The sequence below is a fragment of the Rousettus aegyptiacus genome, unplaced genomic scaffold (assembly GCF_014176215.1).
Source record: "Rousettus aegyptiacus isolate mRouAeg1 unplaced genomic scaffold, mRouAeg1.p scaffold_m13_p_6, whole genome shotgun sequence".
Lineage (NCBI taxonomy): Eukaryota > Metazoa > Chordata > Mammalia > Chiroptera > Pteropodidae > Rousettus > Rousettus aegyptiacus.
In genome coordinates, this window is record NW_023416309.1 from 14,892,721 (window position 1) to 14,915,736 (window position 23,016).

Sequence of the window (23,016 nt, forward strand, 5' to 3'; positions counted from 1 at the left end):
TCTATAGAATTACTGTGCCCTTTTTTGGCTTACACGTTGAAGCAACATGCAGCATGACTCCTGGGGTTCTAAATCTATTTCTTAGTGGCTGTGGGGTTTTTTTCTCAGACTTTGGCCTGTTTACAATAGCACAGTGGTTTAGCCACTGTGCTGTTTGCTGGAGTATGCCCCCTGCGCAGTTGCCTATCTCGTATAGCCTGATGTAATAAACCTGTTGTTTCTGCTTGAGAATTTTTCAGTTCCCAAATCAAGGACACCATAGACCTCTTTTAAGAAACATAGGAACTCTTAAGGTAATTTATAAAACATTTTTAAAAAATTATACGCACAGGATGTAGCACTGGGAGTTAAATAATTCAGCTAACCACCTGCTTTGTTCTTGTCTGATTTTTGTACAACTCCTTTACAATTTCATATTCTTGAATTTTTTTCTATTTGTCATACATTATAAGTGTATTTAACAGCTACATAATATTTTAGTAAGAATATCATTAGTTTTTCCCTCTTTTTGGCTATTCAGGTTACATCTACTGGTTTTTAGTAGTGTGAATTATATTTAACATATTTACACATATCATATTTTACCTTTTGAATTGCTGTATTTCTTTAAAATGTATTTCTTGAAGTGGATTACTTTTTGAAGAGGGATTTTTTTTTCAATTATTAAAATCCACAAGTATATTAAGTACTTATAAGTCACACTGTTATCAGCCTTATAAGAATGCGTCTTATACTACAAACTTGTCCCTATTCAGTGACAAGGCTTTTTTGTGTGGCCGATTTAACTTAGAACATATGGCAGCTTCTTTAAGCTGCGTTTCTTTAGTCCCAGGTGACGTTGAACCTTGGTTTTTCCTAATCCTATGTCTGTGCTCGTGACCTCTGCCTGAGTTCTTTTGTCATTACCACGGAAGATGAGATGCATTGAATCTGGTTTTGAGTGGACACATGTTCATTTCATGATATCAAAGTGGATTACGTGTTCTTGTTTTTTCGTTGTTAAACTTGTTGATGTGCAGAAACTTGCATAATTAGGTTTATACAAGAGCTCATTTATTAGAATGTTAAAAATCATTGTTCTGTGTAATAAGGGTATGAATCTTGGTGTTTTTCCCTACAGGTTAAAAAAAAATGGCTAATTTTCTTTTTACCTGTAGAAGTTAAAATCTGTATTTTTATAGAAGTCAATCTCTTTTCCTGTGATTTCTTTCATTACATCATGGAATTTTTTAAAGGTTTAAAGGTTAAAAGGCTTGATACTCCCTGATACTGTTTAACAATAGTTTGAGAGGAAAAAAGCAAACCAGATAAATTAGTCCCTTCCAGCCCCATGTCTTATATGACAACACAGCTTCTTGTCTGGATGCCTTGCCTCTGGTTTGTGTTTCATACAAACCGGATGAGGGGCCAAGCCAGAGTGTCCAGCTAAATGCCAGGGCTAGCCCTTAACCCTGGGCACACAAACTTGGTATGTGGGAAATGAGCCACCTCCTTACACTGTTTTTGCCTTTTAGCTCTAGCCAGCCCTGTCCTAGGCCTTGAAGAATGCACCAGAGGCTCAGCAGTGTGGTGCCAGAATGTGAAGACAGCGGCCGATTGTGGGGCTGTGAAGCACTGCCTGCAGACTGTCTGGAACAAGCCAACAGTGGTGAGTGCCATTAGTTCTGAACTCGAGATCCCTTTATGGTGTCTGTAACCACCGCCCTTTACAAAACACTTTCTCTTGCCTCATCTCGTTTGCTCCCCATGGTGACCCTTTGAGGGAGGCAGGCCTGTTGGTGGCCGTACCCATTTTACCAGAGGAAATGGAGGTTGGAGAACCCAAGGTTTCCCAGTCTCCTGGTGACAGAGTTAGGATGAGGTCCTCCAGTGCCCTCTGCTGTGTGTTCCATGCTGCCCTCCAGGCCTCTGCAGATCACAGCCCTCCACTCCAGATCAGGGACCAGCAGGTTCGCAGCTTCCATTCCCAGGACTGGGCATATCATTCACTCAAAGAGTTGATGCTAAGCTTTTCAAATCTTTCCCCCCTTTTTGATGTTTTCTCTCCCTCTTTCAGCTGCCTGTTTTGGATCATTGATTTAGACCGTAGAACTTTAGTAGCTATTTAAAATTTTATTTTCAGTTATAACGAAAGTGGAAAAGATATCACTGATTTTTCATCTAAACAGTGTTAAATATAACATATTAATGTGGAGCTCTTAACACTCATGGGGAATACTCTAAGACGACAAACCTCAGGTGCATTCTTCACATGACCTGAACCCTCTCAGGAGACACCCGAGCTTTGCTGGCTGCACCAGCCAGCTGCAGAAGATACTCTTGGCTTGCTCTGGGATGTGCTACATCCTGAGTACAGGCCAAGTTTGACTGAGTGGAGTTCAAGTTCTAAAACTTGTCAGTGGCTACTAGTATTCCTTTAGTATGAAGAATAATGAAATAACACTGCTCTTTTAGAAATATTTTCCGAATTTACAGGAAAACCACCTTCTCAGCCACACTTGCTTGCAGATTTGGTTTCTAATTTACTTCTCATCTTGTTTTTAATACTGCTTCTTTCTGAATTGAACGTTTATCAGATGAGGACTTTAGAACTGTCTCTTGATAGGACAGTTTCATGAGTAATGCTGAATCTCTTGGTTATGTCCATGTAAATTATTAGCTTGACTAGGTCCAAAGTTTCAAATTGGTTTCTCTAAAGGCAGCTAAGTTCACAGGTGTTTTTTAATCTTACCCAGACATGTTAGTTTTTTCTTCATGGGTTGAAAATCAGTTGACATCAAGAAGGGAGCTCCCCAAGAGCTTTGAGAACCAACTGGATTTTCCATGGCCCTGGTCCATGTGGGGCCCTGGATGCCCAGCTTGTTAGAAGATTGGTGTCATGTCTGTAAGCTTTGGCATGGTGACATGTGGCGCCACATGAACATAGCACTATCGAGGCAGTGTAAGGCAGATGGCGTGCCAGACAGAAGTGCCAGTGTCTGGCTGGGGCTTGTTTCCCTGCCCTACCGCCTCTAACTCTGTGATAATGATATTGGTCCCAGGTGATGTTGCATTGCATTACTGATTTTCTCTGATTCCTGCTGCTTTGATTTTTACTTTTCTAAGCCTGTTTCCTTACAGAGCTTTTGTGAGCATTAATATAAAATTTGGCCTGTATTATGTGCAATAAGGTGCTAAGGGTTAGAGGATGCAAGAAAAGGGTGTCTGTCCATAGAAGCACAGAATATTTTGGTCAGTCACATCTAATCCTTCCCCTGTGGCATCCCAGTGCTCCTCATTTAGGTTGGGGAACCAGGATGTGCTGGTGTGTCAGACATGGCCACAGTCATATCCCTGGTTAGGTAAAATAGGAAACAGGTCAAGGGAATTTTCAGCTGTGCGTGGTGTGAGTTATGACCTACACATACAGATCTCTCTCCCTCATGTTCTTTCCTTTTAGAAATCTCTTCCCTGCGACGTATGTAAAGATGTTATCACTGCAGCTGGCAACATGTTGAAAGACAATGCCACTGAGGTGAGTCATCGTGGTTATGAGTGACTATGAGTGGTGGCCACATGCATCAGGTTCTTAAAAGAGCTGTGACCTGGGGATCTAATGAGGAACCCAAGCAGGAAATAATTTAGGTCTCATATTGTTTCTGTTACATAATTGTTTTTCTACACATCCTTTAAAAATGTAAAAGCCACTCTTAGCCACAAGCCATACAAAACCAGGCTGTGGGCCCTAGCTTGCTCCCCCCACCCCTAGGTATTACATGTCTAAGGTTGACTGAGATTTTGTATCACATTACGTTAACCTTTAGGTACATTTGGCTGTTTGTTCCCGCTTAGGATTCCCTGTGCCTGTGAGACTGCAAATGAGAGGGTCTCCTCTTTGCCTCACTGGTCCAACAGAGCCATGGCACCTACTTGCCCCCTTCCAAGTTTTTTTTTTGCCCTGAGAGCCTCTTGCTTTTGGCCCATTTGTAGAGAAGTGCTGATCTGACCCTTGCCTGTGTTCTGTCTAGCAAGAGATCCTTGTGTACTTGGAGAAGACCTGTGACTGGCTTCCAAAGCCAAATATGTCTGCCGTGTGCAAGGAGATCGTGGATTCCTACCTCCCAGTCATCCTGGACATAATTAAAGGACAAACGGTACATGGTGGAGACTAGATCTTCCTTCAGGGTACTCATGCGGCCCAAGGGCGGTACCAGACCAGAATAGAGTGATTAAAATGGAAAGTCCATTCATAGATTTAGGTTTTCTCAACAGCTCTTAACTATAGTTCTAACATCCAAAATGGTTTTGGCATGGCAGGACCCTCTGCTGTAACTTTCAAGGGTTGGGGAGAGTACAAGAAATGGGAACTTGTAGAATTACTGAAGGGAATGTAAACTGCCATAACACTTATAGGTGCTGATTTGATAATTAGATCTTTAACTGTCCTTTTGAGCAAGCAGTTCATTTTGTTTCTGTGATTTTTATCCTGAGGAGTAAGTCAGGGAATGTACAAGAATGCTCAACTTTCAGTTAATAAGTATCTGTTCTGCATAAACCCTGTCCCAGAGGTTGTGTTTTCAGCAATGAACAACAGCTGGTTTTGTGAAATTTGGAAAGACTCTTAGAAAGAATAGGTACTTAAAAAACTCAGAGGGTCACTGTTCCAAGATGGGACCAAGGTTTTGGCAAGGAAGATGGAGCTCACATCTTGCAAGGCCTTTTAGGCCATGTTTAAGTATTACGAGTGCAGCGGGAAGTCTTTGGAGAGCTTCAAGGAGAGGAATGCCATGATCATATATACCTTTCTAAGGGTTTAGTCTATGTCGTACCTATTGGGATTTGCAGGAGGGAAAACTGGCAGGATAGGTGTGAGATGTGCTGGGGACAGGGGAGATGGACAGATGCAACTCCGTTTTAGAGAATAAATGGGCTGGACTTGCTGATGGTGGGATGGTGGGAGGGGATGTGCAGGAGAGGGAGGAGTTAGGAGTGTGTTCTAGGTTTCTGGCTTGACCCGCAGGGAGAATGGTGGTGGAGCCATTTGCTGAAATGGAGATGGAGAGGGAAAGGGATGGGTGGTTTAGTTTGAGATGCTGTGAGCTGGATATGCATATACAAGTCAGGCTAAAAGATAAGGTAGGAGACTGATTCAGAGGCACTAGGTAGTCTGTTTTGATTTCCTCTGGTCAGAGGATTTCCAGCTGGACTTCTTTCCCCACCAGAGCCATCCCGGGGAGGTCTGCTCTGCTCTCAATCTCTGCGAGTCTCTTCAGAAGCACCTGGCAGAGCTGAATCACCAGAAACAGCTTGAGTCAAATAAGATCCCAGAACTGGATGTGGCTGAGGTTGTGGCTCCCTTCATGGCCAACATTCCTCTCCTCCTCTACCCTCAGGATGGTCCCCGTAGCGAGCCCCAGCCTAAGGTAAGGCAGTGTGTAAGCTTGGCCACTGGGCTCTATTTTTGGTTGGATTAGTATGAGACATGAAGACAGCAATGTGTCTGCGGTTCTTAAACTGGGCGCATTTATACCAGCCAGCCTTCAGATAGCTTCTAAAGAACCCAGATATTTAAATTAAATTAGAAGACTAGGATTTTAAAAATACACAAAGATATTCCCCCTTTTCTCTTTTACTAAAATCAATGCCCAGTTGGTTTTAAAACTGTTGAGATTTTAGAGCCTGTTGAAACACATTAGGAACTATTCAGGGAATCACCCCCTAGTGCTGTGGTTGTGAGCATGTGAGGAACTTTTCTTAGGAATTTGAATCCTCTTAGTTATTAGAGGACTATGCAGTGTTTACAGCTAACTGCCCCTGTCTCTATAGGCTGGTGGGGACGTTTGCCAGGACTGCATTCAGATGGTGACTGACATCCAGAATGCCGTAAGGACCAACTCCACCTTTGTTGAGGCCTTGGTGGAACATGCCAGGGAGCAGTGTGACCGCTTGGGGCCTGGCATCGCTGACATGGTAAGTCTTGTCTCTTCATGGACTCTGGAGACAGGAGGCAAGAACCAAGAAAACTTCACTTCTGGGGTACTGTTTTAAGTTGTAACCTAAGAGCTTTGAGGAAGAGATTGTTCAAACTCTCATTTCCTTTAAACTAAAAAGCAGCTAGAATAGGTGGTAGGCATTTAAATACTTTGTTGGTTAACTGCAGTTGTGTATGTAACGAAACTCTTGCTATAAAAGAGTGGAAGGAGACTACTTTCGTGAAGATTTCTTTTTTCTCCCAGTAACCTTTTATATAAAAAACAACACTAGAACCACTTATATTGCATTTTTAGAAGCCTCACTGTTGTATATTCATAATTCTAAGCGTGCTCTCCCCACAGCCAGCAGGGTTGTCATCCATGAGAAGCCGTGCAGGCTGGCTTGCAGGAGGTTCACCTGGGATGCCTTCCTTACCTTGGTGAATGTAGGGGCTCAGAAACTTATTTTGTTAGCCTCTTAGGGGGAGCTTCATTCTTTGGACTCTATTCACACTAACCACACTCATGAGATTGATGTGTAAAACCAAAATGCCAATTTAGCGCCTGACAAGCGAAAAGCCTCTGCCAGACTAGATGTAGAGAAGCTGGTTGTAATGACTCCATGGGTCTGGGATTTAGAGCAGCCTTTCTCAATGGGAATGGCTGGCTCTGGAGGTCAAGAGTTCTTCTCTGTCAACTTACTCTCTTGAAAACCTGGGACTCTTAGCCTCATTGAAGTATCGTTGCATATTGCTATGTTAATTGGCTTCTCCAATTTAACCCTCTTGGAGGGCTGTCATATTACCCTTTGTTTTCTCACTGTGTAGGCACTCCAGTAATTACCAGAACTATTTTCTCTGAGGGTCTGCAGCAGGGGTTCCCAACCCTGGTCCTCAGACCAGTAATTACCAGAACTATTTTCTGAGGGTCTACAGCAGGGGTTCCCAACCCTGGACGTCGGACCACTAGCTACTGGTCCGTGAGTTGTTAGAAACCAGGCTGCACAGCAGGAGGTGAGCTGCAAACTGGTGAAGCTTCATCTGTATTTGCAGCCGTTCCTCAGTGCTAGCATCACTGCCTCAGCTCCACCTCAGATCATCAAACATTAGATTCTCATAGGAGCACCGGTCCCTGGTGCCAAACAGATTGGGAACTGTTCATCTATAGAAAATATCTAGATGTGTATGACAATAGGCAGGTTTATCTACTGGATTTAAACTTAATAATTCTGTCCAAGAGTGCGTGAATGGATTTGAAAAGTTATCTCTGGTTTCTAGCAGCATTCCTTATAGCCACACTCACTCTAAATTGCCATTGAATAAGTTTGCTGGATGACCTTGGGGCAAGTTTGGGCCATAAAAGGTGATTGGAGGACTTTGAGGGCCTTTGGAAAACATTTTTAAAACACCTTTTGCACACATGTTTTTTCCCATAAGGTATAAAACAACCAAATTGCCATTTTTATCTTATTAAAACTTGAATAGTGCAGACATTTATAAGAATACTCTTGGGGCTGGAAATGCTGTTTTTTGTTTTTAGTTTTGGTGTGTATTAGCAATTTCACTAACCTGTTTTTCTCTCCCTAGTGCAAGAACTATGTCAACCAGTACTCTCAAATTGCTATCCAAATGATGATGCATATGGTAGGTGGCAGGGAAAGCACCTTGTTAACATTTTTCTTCATTTCAAATTTTGTGATTTCCAGTAATTTTGAAAAATATTTTGTTTAGTTCCACCCCACCTCACTTTTTTTTTTTTTTTAAACCTTTGAGTACTAAACTGGGCCAAAATTAGCCCTTTTTGACTCACAGGCTCTCCACTTACAGCTCAGTACCTCCCCCCTTGCCTCCCCCAGTATGACCCCAACTGCTTGGGTGCCTTCTTGGCAGTTCATTTGCCTCTGCATATGTGAGCTGGCCATCGGATTTCTAGCACTTGGCATTACCCTGGGCTCATGGGAATAGTCTGCTCTGTAGCTAGATCAGGCCTGAGAATTTCTGTGTTGCAACCTGAGTTCTGAGAAGGGGTCAGTCCCACCCCTTAGAGTTGGTCCTGCACTCTGCAGCAGTGTTAGCTGTCACTGCTGCTTGAGCCCATACCTCTCAGACTTGTTTCTGATGTATCCAGGTGGTAGGGGCATCTTCTCATTATTAGAAAGTATAGATCCTGGGAAGCCAGCTGGCCAGCTCCATGCAGATCATTTGCACAGAGCTGGGTGGTCTGAAGCATCATTTCATTGGGAACATGCTCTGGCCTCCTGAGACCTAATCTTTGGGGTTTGAGGGGTGAGTTGTACTTTTTCTCTCTGTCATGCTGACTTCTGACTATGTTGAGATTGGCCTATAGTCTTTGAGTTTGTTCTCTAACCAGGGGCTGTTTTTGTAGTTTTATTGGAACATAACTGCCCATTTTGTGCCACAGCAGCATACTTTAGTTGAGACATTATGGCCTACAAAGCCTAAAAGATTTACTCCCTGGTCCCACTCTTAATCACTAAAGGACTCCATCCAGTCACAGTAGGGTTTATTTGGGATTATTATTCACACCCCACCTTGTTCTTAGGCATCTTACAGAGATAGGCAGCTAGGGTAGGAAAAAATAAGCCTTCAATGTGACTTGATCTAGTTAAAGCTTCCCCATAGCTAACTAAAAAAATATTTTCTCACTGTAAAAATTATGCTTCATAGAAATTCTTTGAAAATATGGATAGTACTTCCCAAAGAAAAAGTCATTTGTAGTTTTAAAAAACATCAATGGGATCACATTTTATATACTACTTCAAACATTGTAGTGCATTTTTATTCTAAAATCATATCGGTCATTAAATATTCTGTCTAAGTGAGTTTTAAGTGGCTGCATAATATTCCACTGTGTGGCTAAAACATAATTTATGTAACCAGCCCTCAATGGCTGGATGTTTAGGTTGTTTTCAGGTTTGCCCTTGGGATGAAAAGCATGACAAACTTCCTTATAGCCAAATAGATGTATATGCACATCTCTCTTTTTTCCCTTAGTGTAGATACTTAAAACTGGAATTGCTGAACCAAAGGACAAAGTTCCTAATTTAGGCAGCCCTGTGTCTTGTTACATTTTGCGGCTCCTCACCAACCTGAGGGGAGGACCTTGCAGGCATGGTGGGTGGGGTTAGGCTTCTAAGAATGGAGTGCCCTTTGTAACAGTGTTTTCCGGGGACATGCTGCTCAGTGTTTGGAGCATGATTTGGTGTGTCAGGGACATAGGGACGGTGCACACACAAGCTGGACAGTGGGGCCTGTCCCTTGAGGAATGCCACAGTAGCTTTTAGAGCCCCATGTGCTCTCAGTAGTGGGAACGAGGTGGCTGATCAGTGACTGCAGGGGTATTTCCCCTGGTTAACTGCTTGACTGTTATTTTAATTTTTTTCTTAACTGTTGTGTCCTTTCCTTTCTCTTATTTTCATCTTCGATTTCCTGTTTTTTTGTTCAACAGCAGGAACAGGTATGTGATGGGGAATTTGCTTGTATTAGTGGTCTGCTGCTGCTTGTAGCTCTTTTACTCTTTTTTTTTTTTTGGTATGGCATGATTAGCTCTGACAGATACAAGGAAAGATTACGAAAGGCAGGGAGGGTCCCTCTCTGTGTTAATAGGCTGACAGGAGAGCTTCTGCATCTCTCCTCTGTGATACAGGTGATGGGGATCTCATCTCCCCTTCAGGGGGCCAGAAAATGAAGCCAGCAGGGCCTTACACTCTGGGCTAAATCAGCACCCAGCTGGCCACGTGCAGGGTACCGATGGTAGTGATGGGGAACTATGGGTGGTCCTGGAGATGCCTTAGCTTCCACCCATGTAGGCCTGACTTCCAATGGGACGCCTTGTTTCTGTCATGACTCGAGAGCACTGCATGTCTTTAGACCTGTTTCTCATAACCCCAGAAATGCTTCTGCTGCATGAGTAAATTATTTGCAAATAGTGAGCAGGCTGTTCCCCTCTCTGCTGGATCTAGAGAATTGGAAACAATCTCTTGATTGTGGCTTCTGCCCCTCTGGGTGATGGGGTGCTGTGGGTCCTGGAGCAACCTCAGACAACTTGAGAGCTATACCACTTATGGCATAAAGTGGGCCACTGAGCCCTCAGACAATTCATGAGCCATTTCGGGGGCTGTACTGAGTACCGCCCCTTTCTGAGCACTGTAACTAAATTTTTTTCAAAGGTATTTTGCAGTCTAGTAGGAGAGAACTTAGGCCGAAATATGTGAATTTTTACTTAGGCTCCACAAAACTGGAGTTAGTAGAACAAAGCTGAGACAAAGTAGCCATACACCTCGTGAATCTGTCTTTTTTTCTAAAAACTTGCTGTATCTTTGGCTCCATTCTAATTTTCCCTCCATTTTTAAAGTGTGCCAAAGACAGGATATTTAGAATATACTATCGGACTTCCCTAACCTTAATTAATTCTAGAACCTTCTCAATATTAAAACAAGACGAACCATTGCTGTGGTCTAAGTCTCTTCCCTTAACAGTTCTTGTTTTTAGCAATCCTGTTCCCGCTGCTTTATGGTTTGGTGGTGGGAGGCAGATGCCATCAGGCCCAGAGCTAGTTGCTGGTTGCCATTTGGTTTATAAATATGTATATTTTTCTTGGCCATCATATGGTGAATGGTATCTAGTTCTCTGTGGTTTGGTGTCTGTCTGGGAAAGGCGATCAATCTAGAGACCTTGTGACTTGAAAGGATTCATTAGTTTGGGGGACTGGGTTTTCATGTGTACTGTGTGCAATTGTGAATGTAGGATGTGGGTTTTTAAAAAGCCAGCATTTCTCCCTAATGCATCATTTTAAATGGTCCTGCCACCGAAAGATCTGGTGTGGTTTTATTTCTAACCCATTTGGCTTTCTATTACTTTATGAGCATAGTAGTTCCTTCTCTAGAAAGAACATAGAACTTCCTACTGAGTGAGCCAGCTCAACTGAAAAGCAGGTTCTAGGGCAGACCAGTGTCCTTGGGGATGATTACTTCTTAAAGGTGCCAGGAGTATCGCTTCCCCAGGGTGTGCTCCCTGGTTGGAGCAGAGACAGTGATTTTGTCTGATCTCCCTTCAGAGCTTTGTGTGGCCTTCTCCCCCATGTGAAACTGGTCCCTCTGCATTTGCATGAGCCCCTTTAGATTTAGTACGGAATTTTTGCCCGTGTGTGTCGGGGCGGGGGGCAGTCAGCCCTTGATGTTGGGACCAAGGTGCAGCACCCTGACATTTGTGTGTAGAGGGTGAGACAGGAATGGTGGGTGCAGGCCTGTATCTGACTGCTTTTTTCATGTTCTCTTCAGCAACCCAAAGAGATTTGTGGTCTGGTTGGGTTCTGTGACCAGGTGAAGGAGATGCCCATGCAGCCTCTGATCCCTGCCAGAGTGGTCTCGGAGAACGTCATCCCTGCCCTGGAACTGGTAGAGCCCATTAAGGTATCTGTGCGATTGTTTTGAACTGGCCAACGTGGTATTGAGTGCATGTATTTCAATGATTATAAACTCTAGAGCTCATGGGATTGAGTCTACACGTTATTTTACATTTTTAGCACTGCATTCAAGATCATTTTTCAGTGCCTGGCTCCAGCCTGACCTTTTCTGAAGTGCAGTGCTTTCTGTGGCTTCCCCCACATTCTTCCACACACTGTAGCCATCGTGCAAACTTGATTTTCTCAGAACACCCCAGAAGCCTCTGAGTGTGCATGCATGGGTGTCTCTTTTGTTTTCCCAGCACTCTTTACTTGAAGATCCTCCTTCATTCCATAATCAGTTTATATTCAGCACTTCTCATGGGTTGGGCAGCGTTTTAGAGAACGAGACTGAGAACAGCTCACCTCCAGTGGTGAACAAAATTGTCCTTACAGTCTAGTTCTCATGGGCCCAGGCCACGTGATGTCTTATCACATGGCACATGCATGCCTTGCTTATTCCAAACCTTCCCAAGTTATTTGTACTTGAGTTATCTCTTCTCCCTCTGCTGCCTTCTTTCAGCATGTGCAGTGTGTGGACCATAGGAAGGGTCAGAGTCAGGGAAGCTCTGCTGCCTGCCTCTCTTTCTCAGTCGAGATGCTCCTAGGCCCTGCTGGCCGAAGTAATGGCCAGAGGAAGTGGAGAGTTATCGCTTATACTCCAGCCACATGTGACTACTTAAATTTAAATAAAACAGGATTTTAAAAAATTCAGTTTCTTGGTTACACTAGCTTCATTTCAAATGCTCAGTTGACACATGTGGCTATTGGCTACTGTATGTGATGGCAGAGATAAAATTTCCATTGTCACAGAAGGGCTGATTTAACAGTACTGATTTTTAAAGATAGGCTCTAGAAAAGCCAATTTTAGGTGTTAATGACACTTGAAAGGCTCAAGAACAGACCTGAAATGTCTTCTAAATAGTAAATAGTGAATCCTCACTTCGTTGCTGCTCTTCCATCCATCTCTGCAGGGTGAATGCTGAATGACGAAATGGCTGTAACCAGACATATCACGTGGACAGCTCTTTGGAGTGGGGGGACAGTTACACTGCTTCTGTTTCCTAGTGTTTAGGGGACGGGGTGGCGGGAGGCAGTGGCAGTGAGAGAGGATTGGGGAAAGGGATGGGTCTCGCACCCCATAAAAACAGGAGGGACTAGAACCTAGACACTGAGAGTAAGCCACACATTGATAGGAAGTGGCTCTTTCCGATGCTAACTCGTCCCTGGCATCTGTGTCTCCTTTCCTTTGGAGGAGCAGGAGCAAGGGGTGAGATGAGGGTCTCAGCATTCAGGTGTTCTCCTTCTACCCTCTCAACAGAAGGACCCGGTCCAGGCGAAGTCTAATATTTACTGTGAGTTGTGTGAATATGTGGTGAAGGAGGTGGTCCAGATGATTGACAACAACAAGACCGAGGTATGTGGATTTGCAGAATGCGACCCTCCCAGCAGAGGGAGGAGTTCTCCTCTCCCTTGAGCCAGAATGGCCTAGCGGGAGAACCCCTGTAGAAGAGGCGGGCTTGGCCATAGCTAGTGTTGGACACCAGCCTGGGAATATGTACTGCCACTTCCTGCTAGTGGCTCTTTCTGGGCTGGGGCTGGAGGAGGCCACTTCACCCTGCTTTGTAGTTGTAGTCTTTTGCAAGACTTAACAGCGTCTTGCTGTTGACCAGTTTCTTGGTCATGTTAGTGTTTTCAGAATCTCTCCCACCCCATCTAGTCTATCTTCCCACGTGATTCTCTTGTGTTTCAGGAAGAAATAATTCACGCTTTGGATCAAGTGTGCTCAAAATTGCCTGCATCCATGTCTGAAGAGTGCCAAGAGGTGGTGGACACTTACGGCAGCTCCATCCTGTCAATCCTCCTGCAGGAGGCGACCCCTGAGTTGGTGTGCAGCATGCTCCATCTCTGCACCTCCCAGGGTCTGCCTGCACTGACTGGTGAGCCCAGTGGGGGTGAGGCTGGCTGGCCCCCTGGGGTTTGGGAGGGCCCTGCCACCACTGAGCTTGTGTCCTTTTGCATAGCACATGTGACTCAGAAGAAGGATGGTGGCTTCTGTGAGGTATGCAAGAAGCTGGTTGGCTATTTGGACCACAGCCTGGAGAAAAATAGCACGAAGCAGGAGATTCTGGCTGCTCTCGAGAAAGGTTGCAGCTTCCTGCCTGACCCATACCAGAAGCAGGTATGCCCTGGGCTGCCTTTGGTCAGAATCAGAACCTGCCTGAGGAATGCAAAGGCTGTGTTGTTCATTGATTGTACCATGACTGAAGTTTTGAGGGCAGACCAGCCATTTCTGCCTCTATGCATGGAATCCAGAGAGATTTTCTCAGAGGGCATCTGTTGGCTCAAATGGAGCCACTGGGAGAGAACGATTTGAGCAAAAGAGGCCAAATGTGGGTGGGTGGGGCATCTGGTTAGGCCCTGGGGCTACTGTGCTGGCAGTGTCAGGAATTCTTAAAAATAGTATGTCCAGTCCCCCTACGCCCCACCGCCCGCCTTTGATGTCCCCATCTGCTGGGACATACCTAGACCTGGACCCATGTCTCCTTTTCCCAGTGTGATCAGTTTGTGAGTGAGTACGAGCCTGTGCTGATAGAAATCCTGGTGGAAGTGATGGATCCGTCCTTCGTGTGCTCGGTGAGCTCTGCTAGGCGGTGTGGGTTCTCGGGGAGTGTAACCTGGGAGGTGGCGTGGACCCAGGAAGGAATGAGATGTTTGGCCATGGGGCAGAGTCTCCAGGGATGGGGTGTGGTAGCCAGGAAGCTGGAGACTCAGGCTTGTAGACCCCACCACTTCACTTAGCAACTCTGATCTTTATTGAACATGCCCATCGGAGCTCTGATTCTAGCTGCTTCTAGAAGCTGATAATCTGTTTTGTAAAGGATTAGATGGGCAGACCTAATTATTCCCCAGTCTTTTCACCTTTTATTTACCATATAGAAAATTGGAGTCTGCCCTGCAGCCCGTAAGCCTCTTCTGGGAACGGAGAAGTGTGTCTGGGGCCCAAGCTACTGGTGCCAGAACATGGAGACAGCAACCCTGTGCAACGTGAGTAGCTCAGTAGCTGCCCCCAGGCCTGCCTTACCAGGCAGCAGCTCGTGTGAGAATCATGCTTTAATAGGAGCCTCAGTGCCTGGCTCTCTACCCTGTCTTTATGTTAGTGAAAAAACCGAGGCCAAGAGAGGCCATTAGGCTTACTCATGGCTGCCCAGTGAAGGCAGGGCTATGTTTTTGTCTTTGAGGGTCGAAAGCTGGGGTGCATGTTCTTGAGTAATTGTTTTGCTTCTGCTTTCTTGGGTTTGCCCCCAGTTCCCTTGTGACAGAGTCACATTTGCACGAGGTCACCCCAGGGATTTCGCAAGGGCTGTAGGATTCATTGCTCCAGTTCTTCCGCAAGTCCTCATGCTCCTCCGGGGTCGCTTTGTATCTGCTCAGCTGCCTTAGGGTGCTATGGCATTGTCCTGGCTGGGTAGCCACTAGCTACTTTCCTGGGTGGGGATGTTTGGACTAGCCTGCTACTTAAAGTTCCTTTGCACAACTTTTTCTTCCTCGTGACCAGCGGGGCCTGTGTTGGTGTTGGGGATGTTGCATCATTTTGGGCCACTGCAGGGAGGGGCTGGCGAGGCCCATCCCAGCCATATCTAGCCCATCTTTGCCATCACCCCCACCCCATAGCATGGTCAGTGGTGGAATAGGTTTCTTCCACTGTCCTGGGTAAATATGCCTGTGGGTCTAGTTCTTAAGGCCCGAGCTGGTGTGTACCTCTGACTCTTGGGTGAGTTCTGCCTTGTGGGTCTCCATGCAGCCTGTCAGCTGAACACTGGCACGTGACTAGATGAAGGGGTTCTGGGCCCTACCTGCATGGGTGCTTGTCTGCAAAACACCATAGAGTGCTTTGTAGCTGCTGTTGTGGGTACTTGCCTTAAGAGCCCCCAAAACTGGCCACATGCTCCTTGGTTTTAATTGATATTGCCCCGGGACTTCAGTGTCTGATGCATAAATAGGCCAAGAGAAAAGTTTGTCATAATGAAGACTAAACCCAGTTTTATCTCTCTTTTCAGGCCATTGAGCATTGCAAACGTCATGTGTGGAACTAGAAAGAATGTTCCATCTTGGAGAAACCACAGTATCTTAATTGTTTGGTGGAACAAACACAGATCTATTAACTTTGTTAAGAAAACAAATAGGCCTCCCTCTCCCTCCATGTCTTATCTCCCTTATTGTAGCATTGCCGTCAGTGTGGGAGGTGCCTAACCGCTGACATAGCTGCTTCAGTGTCCCTTTTCTTTCTGCTGGATGGGTGATGACATACTGCGCCCTGGGGGTCTTTTAGCCTGCCTTTGCATGGTGGTTACCTGGAGGAGGAGGGGTCTCTGGATGCTGGCTGGCTTCTGAGGCCTCTGCCTACCCTAAGGAGGGACCTCCGATCTTCTGGGCCTGTTGGCGGCTATACAGAGAAGCAGAACAGGCAGTTTTGTATGAAAGATTAGAGGCTCAAAATAATCAGGCTTTTTAAACAATGTAGTTCACATTGTAACAGATTTGGAAGCAGCCGCTCAGGAGCCCTGGGTGGGGTTCACTGTTCCTGGGCCAACCTTTGATTCAGCTTTTTTTCTTTCCTGGCGATGCCTTGTTTGGGGTTCTGTGGATTTGCGGGGGAGGGGGAACATTTGCTTGAATGCAGCCTGCTAACTCTAGGGGGGGTCGTGTGGGCTTGGCTTTTGTGAGTATGTGGACAGTGGTGACCGCCTCATGCCCGCTCTGTATCTGCCTGACTGCTGAGGCTTCCTTGGTGCCTCTGCACTGTTGCCCAGAGCCCATCATTGCTCTAGGCAGTCATAGCCCCTCACCTTGGACCCATTTCATAGATGTTCTTTTTGACCTTGAAATAAATGTGGATGACAAGCTCCTGACCCTCTGGCTTCCAAGTAGAGGGTCTGCTGGGTGTGCTGTCGAGGGGCCTTGGCTGCTGCCTCTCCTCTTCTCTCGTTGGCATCTTCTGTTCCACTTCTGGTTGCCAAGAGACAGCAAGACCTGCAGTTGCTATTAAGTGGACTTAATGATTTTTTGTTTTGCACTAAAGTTTCTGTGATTTAACAATAAAGTCTGTCAACTAGACCTGAACATTTCTGTGACAACTCAGCCAGAAGCTTGGGTTCTTGGCCAGAGAATGAAGTGGGTAAAGAAAGTCTCGTCTGGTCCCTCCTGAGCTACCTGGAGCCAGGCTGGGTGCAGATCTGCCGTGCCCTTCACCACCCACTCCCTCCCTCCGAGACCAGCCACGTGGTAGTTCACCAGAGCCAGAGCGAACTGCCAGTTCCTCGTGAGTTGCTTTTAAAATTCAGACCATTCCAGAAACGTCCAGTGAGTACCGGTTAAACAAACTAGGGGGGAAGTATTGAGTTAATAACTTAATTAAAAAAAAAAAAATACACACGAACACTCTACATTCGAAACCCAAAGGAACATCAGTCATTTCTCTTTATGAGCCGGGCACGTTTGGGAAGCCAGTGAAATGGAGAGAACGCGGATCGTGGATGTTAACCTTGTCGGTGTGTAGAGGCAGGAACCGCTCACTGCCCCTACCTGGATGTCCAGCCAGGGATGTGGCAAAAATGCAGTGGGACTTGAGGTCAGGGAGTCAAGGCCAGGCAGGGGATGAGGACTGGTGGGAAAGGGAGCGCCTGCTTGGCCTCTCCACTCAGCCTGGTTTGAGCTGGTCCTTAAACTCCTGGGTCCCCAGGGACACTCCTTACCTCATCCTTAGACACTTAATGTTTTTGGTTTTCTTAAAAAAATAACAAATTTTATGAAGGTAGAGATCAGATGCTGAATGAGCGTCTGGCAGAAGTGGAATCTGAGCAGCTGAGGGGGGCTGCCACCACTAGGCCAACCCAGAGTTGTGAGCCCAGGGTTGGCTGGGGGAGGGGCCCACACCCCATGGTTCTGCCCCTGTCTCTGCCCTGGGAGGGGGCCGGGGACAGGTGCTGCTCTTGACCCCCACAGATGGTCATAGCTCCGTGATCTCCAGGGGGCTCTCCATGATCACATCTCGAAGCTTGTGCAGGGGTGTTGATTTGGCGGACTCCGTGCGGGCGTTGCGCTCAAATGCACTGGCCTCGGCAGCAGTCAGCGTCTCCAGCGAGCGACCCAGACCCTTCTGATCATCCTCAGGCAGGCTGTTGATGTCCGTGGCCAGCAGCGTGCCCGTACTGCCGTGCACCACATGGATTCCATCCGGCCCCTTGAGCTCTGTCGGCGGCTTGTGGCAGAAGCGCAGGCTGCCCTGACTTGGGCTGTGTTCCCCTGGCTCCTCCTCTAGCTCACTCTGGATCAGCTGCAAGAGGCCAGGACCCCCCACCCCACCAATGGCTCAGGGTCCCCCCACGTACTCAGGGCTATGCCCAAGGGGTGAGCAGGTGGGTGGCTCCAGAGTTCCACATGCTGTGTGCCTGTTTCTTCCACACTGCACACAAGAGACCCTGAGCTCGTGCTGCAGCGGGCCTGTCCAGCCTCTTAACAGTGTTTCTCAAACTGGGTGCAAAGGGAAGCCATGGATACTTAACAGTGTTACAGATGTGTTCCCATGAATATGGACTTCCTATGAGAATCTTTAATTTTTTGTTTTCACTTTGATGATCTACAAAGATCCTGTGATTCAACTGTATCTGGGTTTATTACCAAGTTGGCCTCGAGCAGGGTCAACACTCATTGTGGCTGGCCTAAAGCATCCACAGGTAAAGTTGGAGAGGATCGATAGGGTGTAGTGGAGACTCACAAATGGTGCTTTTGTCCTGTGTGGAACTTGGCTTCAGCCTATTCCAGTTGGGGATGTTGGCCCAGCTGGTAATCTGGGTTTTTAGATAAAGTCTTACTTTTTAAAAGTGCTGACATATTACTGCAGGCAAACAAACATGTAGATTCTACTTGACCCTACAGCCAGTTTCTTTAAATGACACCACCCTGTAAAGGTATCTTCTTGGGGTTCCTCAAATCTGAGAAACACTGCCTCAGTGCCTAGCCCATCCCTGGGAAAGCCCGCAGCAGAACCTGCTCTCTGACTTCCTGCACCCCTACCCATTGCCCTCTTTGGCCCTGGCTGCTGAGCTTCAGAGACTCTGAGTAGGACGAGGGCAGCAGGAGAGTGAGGGAGAAACAGCACCCCCAGGGCTGGGGCACGGCACACAGCTCCCCTGCCCGCCCGGCTACCTCGGAGATGGAGGAGTGGCAGGAGGAGGCTTTTTGCACCATCCGCTGTGCAAAGAGCTTTTTGAGGCGCAGGTAATCCTCCAGGACCACCTTGAGCAGCGAGCCCTGGGGGAGGGAAACGGTTAGCCCCCCACCATGGCCCTCACCTGCCCTTCACTCACTCCCATAACTGATGGGCTTGAGGAGGCAAAGGCCTCTAATTCTAGCGTAGAGGATTAGGAACAGAGCCTGGTGACAGCTCACAATGGAGCTGTGGCCCAAAGGCCACTGTGGGCGGAAGCAGCTCTTGGTCAGTGCTGGTGTCCAGGCCCTTTTTACTGCCCTGCTGGTCTAGCCCCAGTGGAGGACAGGTCTAGCTGAGCCTGGAGGTGAAGAAAGCTCTTTCCCAGTATCTTCCCTGTCCCTGCATCCTCTGGAGGGGGGTCCAAGCTCAGCCAGGGCTCTAGGTGCAGGAGCCTATAGGGAGGGCTCACCTTGATGGGGCCTTCCCGAATGATCTGGCCCAGTTTGGCAATGTTGTCGTACTCCTGGATGGCTGCCCGCAAGTACCGGTCATCATCAGGCTTGACTGCTGCTGGTTCACGCCCGAAAGTTCCCTGGTGAGAGGGGACATTAGCTGGGCTGGAGGCAGACGTCGCACACACATGCTCACATACAGGTAGGGGACCACTTCCCAGAGAACTCAGCTCCTTGGCCAGTGGTGGCAAAGATCTACCCTACCTCTTTCCCATCCCTCCTGATCGTCCACCCCTGCGCCCCACTCGCCCTGGCTCACGTGGGTGCGTGTGGGGCTGTTCCATAGGTCAGCGATCTCACTCAGGTTCTCCGGCAGGTCGTCCTCGTGCTCAGCCTGCGCAGCCAGTTCCATGTTCCGGCAGAAAGGATCCAGCCACACTGGGTTGGCCCTGTAAGAGGAGAGGAGGGAAGGCTTAAGTGGACAGATGTCCTACCAGCCTCATCTCTCATCCTTGCCCATTTCCCTGGCCAACTGCAGTGCTCGTCATAGAACCAGGGAGTTAGGGACCATAGCGTAAGTAGGCCCCTTACCCATGACACCTGTGAGTGCGTCCCCCTGTCTAGGATCCCACTAGACCCAGAACAGGACATGTCAATCTGGATCAGCTTTGGTTTGGAAGCCTCGCCCTGTACCCAGTGACCAAAGTCAACACCCCCTGGAACTTGGGGCCTATTAGGGTTAGGGAGCCCAGCTCTGTGACACGGCTTTTGAGAGTAGAGCGGGGTAGCTGGACCACCAGGGGGCGCACACATCCCAGGTTTCAGCTAGTCAGAGGTTCCCTCACTATTTGGGAGGCAGCATGGACGTCTCCAACCCAGCTGGTCTTTGGCAGTCCTCCCCAAAGTGCACCAGGCAGGGCTCCGGGACCCCACTCACCCATCAAAGGAATACTTGTTGGTGTTGGGCATGTCCATGATGTCAATGAAGCCGCGATTCCCTGCAGGGAGCAGGTGGGACATGGAAAGGAAGCGGCCACCCCACCAGCGCCCGGGAGCCTGGGCTGGTCCAGGGCCTTTTAGGGCCTGGGCAAGCACTCAAGTTCTCCAGGAACCCCTCCTGCCTCTCACCTCCCCACACATCACAGCCCTCGCTCACCTGCCGAGCCAGCCACTATGGCTTTGAGCTTCCTCTTGTGTCTGGAGAGAAGCAGACAGAGGGGCTGGTGAGGAGGGTAGGGCTAGGCTGGCATCTCAGGGCCCTGCCTGCCTTCATATCTGTCCCAGGAGCAGGACTGGTCAGCCAATCTCAGGGTAGGGGGCTAGGGATAACTCACACGGTCCTGTAGTACCAATTCATGAGGATGAAGAGCATGGCAGCCAGGAAGAGGAGGATGGCCAGGACAATGATTGCCATCTGGGGAAACAGGGCCAGGCGTGAGCAGGTGAGAGCATCCAGGGCAGAGAGGGGGTTGTGGGGTGGGTACCACCAGGGGTACCTGTAGGGCGGACATGTCATCGGGCAGCCGGACAGAGATGGCAGGCTGCACATCAAGGACATTGTAGTTCCGGAAAAGGTTCCGCAGCTGTTCCTTGTTCTCATCAATCATCTGGATCACCCTGGGCAAGGGGCAGGGACCTTAGCTCTCATCCTTAGCCATCCTCTAAGAGCTTTCCCAGTCAGGCCAGTCTGCCCAGTTCCTGCTTCATGCTCCTAAAGTTCACCCTCCCCTCAAGCTTTGCAAGATTAAAGCCCACCCAGCTTTGTATCTTACAGGGTTCACCATCCCTTCATGCAGGATCTTGTCTGATCCTCACATTCAGTGTAATACTCCCATTTTACACATGGGAAGAGTAAGGCTCAGAGGGGGCAGCACTCTGTTCATATCCACAAACTGTATACTACTAGCCCTGCCCACCTCTGGGGGACAGCCCCACACAGCAGGCCTGATGGTGCTATCTGTGCCTCTGTTGGTGGGTCTCCTCCCCAACTCCAGGGCAGGGAAGCAGACCGACAGTTGGAGCACAGGCCCCCACCCACCGGTCCACGTCCAGGATGCGGTTGGTATCACGGTTCACCACATGGATGAGCAGCTCTGTTTGTGCGAAGTTCACCCGACCCCTCTTGTCCACGTGGAACTAGGCGAGAAGGAGCATCCAGTGTGTGGCAGGTGCAAAGGATGGGCTGGGATGGGCTAGGAGCTCCTCCTACCCTGCCTTACCAATAAACCCATCACTCCTGAGTGCTCATTGAGGATGAAGCACAGTGACCATCACTTCACAGCACTGCACTGGGCACTATTATTAGCTCCTTTTTATAGATGAGAAAAGTGAGGCCCAGAGATTTGGAAGAACTTTCCCAATGTCATGCAGCTAGGAAGTGATTGAAGGGCATATAACCCCTTTCACACCCGGGACCTCTCCACAATGCCTTGTCCTTCCTGTGGCCTAGTGCCCCTCTCCCTCCATTGCCCCCAGCGCCAGCGTGGGTTCCATGGGCACCTGCACGTCGTCAGTGTTGACGATGGCGCCGGTGATGTTGGAGAGCAGGCGGATGAACTCCTCCTCAAAGCCACGCACGCGGTCAGGAATCTCATTAATGACGATCTTGACGCGCTGGTCATCCCTCAGGATGTAGATGCCGATGATAGCCGTGTCGTTGTGGCCTGCCAGGTCCCGGGCCACGATGTCCACCACAAAGTAGCCGGGGCTGTAGGCCATGAAGAGGTCGAAGGTGCGTAGGATGCCATCCACACTCCCTGTAGGAAAAGCCCATAGGTGGGGAGGAGCTCAGGGCCCCGCCCCCAGTGCCCCAGAATCCTCTAGGAAGGGGTAAGGTCCAGGGAAGTGACATACCGAGAGAAGACCGCACCTGCCTGCAGCAACTGAGGACTCAGATGTCTGCAGAGCCCAGGGAGGGCTTCAGCTTGACTATTGTCAGGAGAAAGTACAGCTCGTGCTGCCGGACCTGCATCTCCTCTAGAGATTTCTAGTGAACCCTCCTGATTTTTAACTATTGACCTAAGTTTTTATTTAAACATTCTGCACAGTCAACAAAACACAACCGTGGGCTGTGCTGGCCCAAGGATGAAGCGTTTGCGACTCTGGTGCCCCCTGCTGGAGTACTATAGACACGTCTGAGCCCCTTCAGTGTCTTTCACACTCGGTAGTTCAGAATTCAACAGTCACAGTAGGGAGATGACCTCAGGAGGTACAGCCCAGTCGTCTCTGAGAAGACAATAGACTTGGGTTTACTGACCTTTTATAACTGTGTGGCCTTTAGCTAGCTACTTAGCCCTTACGTATTTTAGCTTATTAAAATAAAAAGCAGAGAGAGCTCAGAGGACAAAGGGATGGTGTCTGGTTGTGATTGGAAGAGGTGGCATATGAACTAGATTTTGAAGGATGTTTGGCGAGAGCATATCCGAAGGCAGAGGTGAAGGTCAGGATGGTTTTCCAGAAAGTGAAGAAAAGGGATCAAAGGTGCAGGGGGGATGGTGTAGAGCAGGCTGAAGGAATGTGGGTTCAGCTTGACTGAGCACAAGGCCCTTAAGGATAGTAGGGGGAATGAAGAATCAGCAAGGGGGATTAGGAGAAAGACCTGGTCTTGAATGCCAGGCCAAGGAGTCTGGATTTACTCCTACAGATAGAAAAGAGCAGGGAAGATGTTAGGGCTAGAAGTAAGTAATGGGACACCCACTGGGACACCTTCTAGAACCTGACCCAGAGGGGCTCATCCATCAACACAGGCAAGTACACAAGCAGACATTGCACACTAGTAGATACAAGTGTGCTCTTTGAATTCTGGTTCCCCGGTGCCTGGCACAGTGCCTGACATGGGAAGGCGAGGTGCATGAATGGAAAGACAAGTGGATATATAGAAAGGAAAATGAGAAGATGGGTGGATGAATGTATGTATGAGAGCAAAGAGGAACAGATG

General features: G+C 48.0%; 2 protein-coding genes across 8 annotated transcripts in view; one reads left to right on the plus strand and one right to left on the minus strand.

The window, feature by feature from the left end:
* Positions 1-16,538, plus strand: part of LOC107519509 (prosaposin) — a 30,626-nt gene extending 14,088 nt beyond the window's left edge. The window contains exons 2-15 of one of the 3 annotated variants that reach the window (XM_016162292.2): positions 1,515-1,648; positions 3,440-3,514; positions 4,008-4,133; positions 5,202-5,402; positions 5,806-5,949; positions 7,538-7,594; positions 9,420-9,428; positions 11,251-11,382; positions 12,736-12,831; positions 13,168-13,354; positions 13,439-13,596; positions 13,971-14,051; positions 14,355-14,462; positions 15,476-16,538. In XM_016162292.2, coding sequence (XP_016017778.2) covers positions 1,515-1,648; positions 3,440-3,514; positions 4,008-4,133; positions 5,202-5,402; positions 5,806-5,949; positions 7,538-7,594; positions 9,420-9,428; positions 11,251-11,382; positions 12,736-12,831; positions 13,168-13,354; positions 13,439-13,596; positions 13,971-14,051; positions 14,355-14,462; positions 15,476-15,511 — 1,544 coding nt within the window. In that variant the 3' untranslated portion in view covers positions 15,512-16,538. The remainder of the gene's footprint in view (positions 1-1,514; positions 1,649-3,439; positions 3,515-4,007; positions 4,134-5,201; positions 5,403-5,805; positions 5,950-7,537; positions 7,595-9,419; positions 9,429-11,250; positions 11,383-12,735; positions 12,832-13,167; positions 13,355-13,438; positions 13,597-13,970; positions 14,052-14,354; positions 14,463-15,475) is intronic. The other 2 variants (XM_036223825.1, XM_016162293.2) reach the window with 2 other exon arrangements.
* Positions 16,539-16,689: 151 nt separating this feature from the next.
* CDH23 (cadherin related 23) overlaps positions 16,690-23,016 on the minus strand; it is a 344,899-nt gene continuing 338,572 nt past the window's right edge. For 4 of the 5 annotated variants that reach the window (XM_036223824.1, XM_016162287.2, XM_016162289.2 and 1 more), the window contains 10 exons: positions 21,579-21,835; positions 21,118-21,215; positions 20,576-20,696; positions 20,414-20,493; positions 20,236-20,276; positions 20,017-20,077; positions 19,399-19,528; positions 19,097-19,219; positions 18,624-18,728; positions 17,425-17,751 (listed from right to left, as the gene is read on the minus strand). In XM_036223824.1, the coding sequence (XP_036079717.1) occupies positions 17,425-17,751; positions 18,624-18,728; positions 19,097-19,219; positions 19,399-19,528; positions 20,017-20,077; positions 20,236-20,276; positions 20,414-20,493; positions 20,576-20,696; positions 21,118-21,215; positions 21,579-21,835 (1,343 nt within the window). Of the gene's footprint in view, positions 17,752-18,623; positions 18,729-19,096; positions 19,220-19,398; positions 19,529-20,016; positions 20,078-20,235; positions 20,277-20,413; positions 20,494-20,575; positions 20,697-21,117; positions 21,216-21,578; positions 21,836-23,016 lie in introns of all 5 variants that reach the window. The other variant, XM_016162284.2, reaches the window with a different exon arrangement.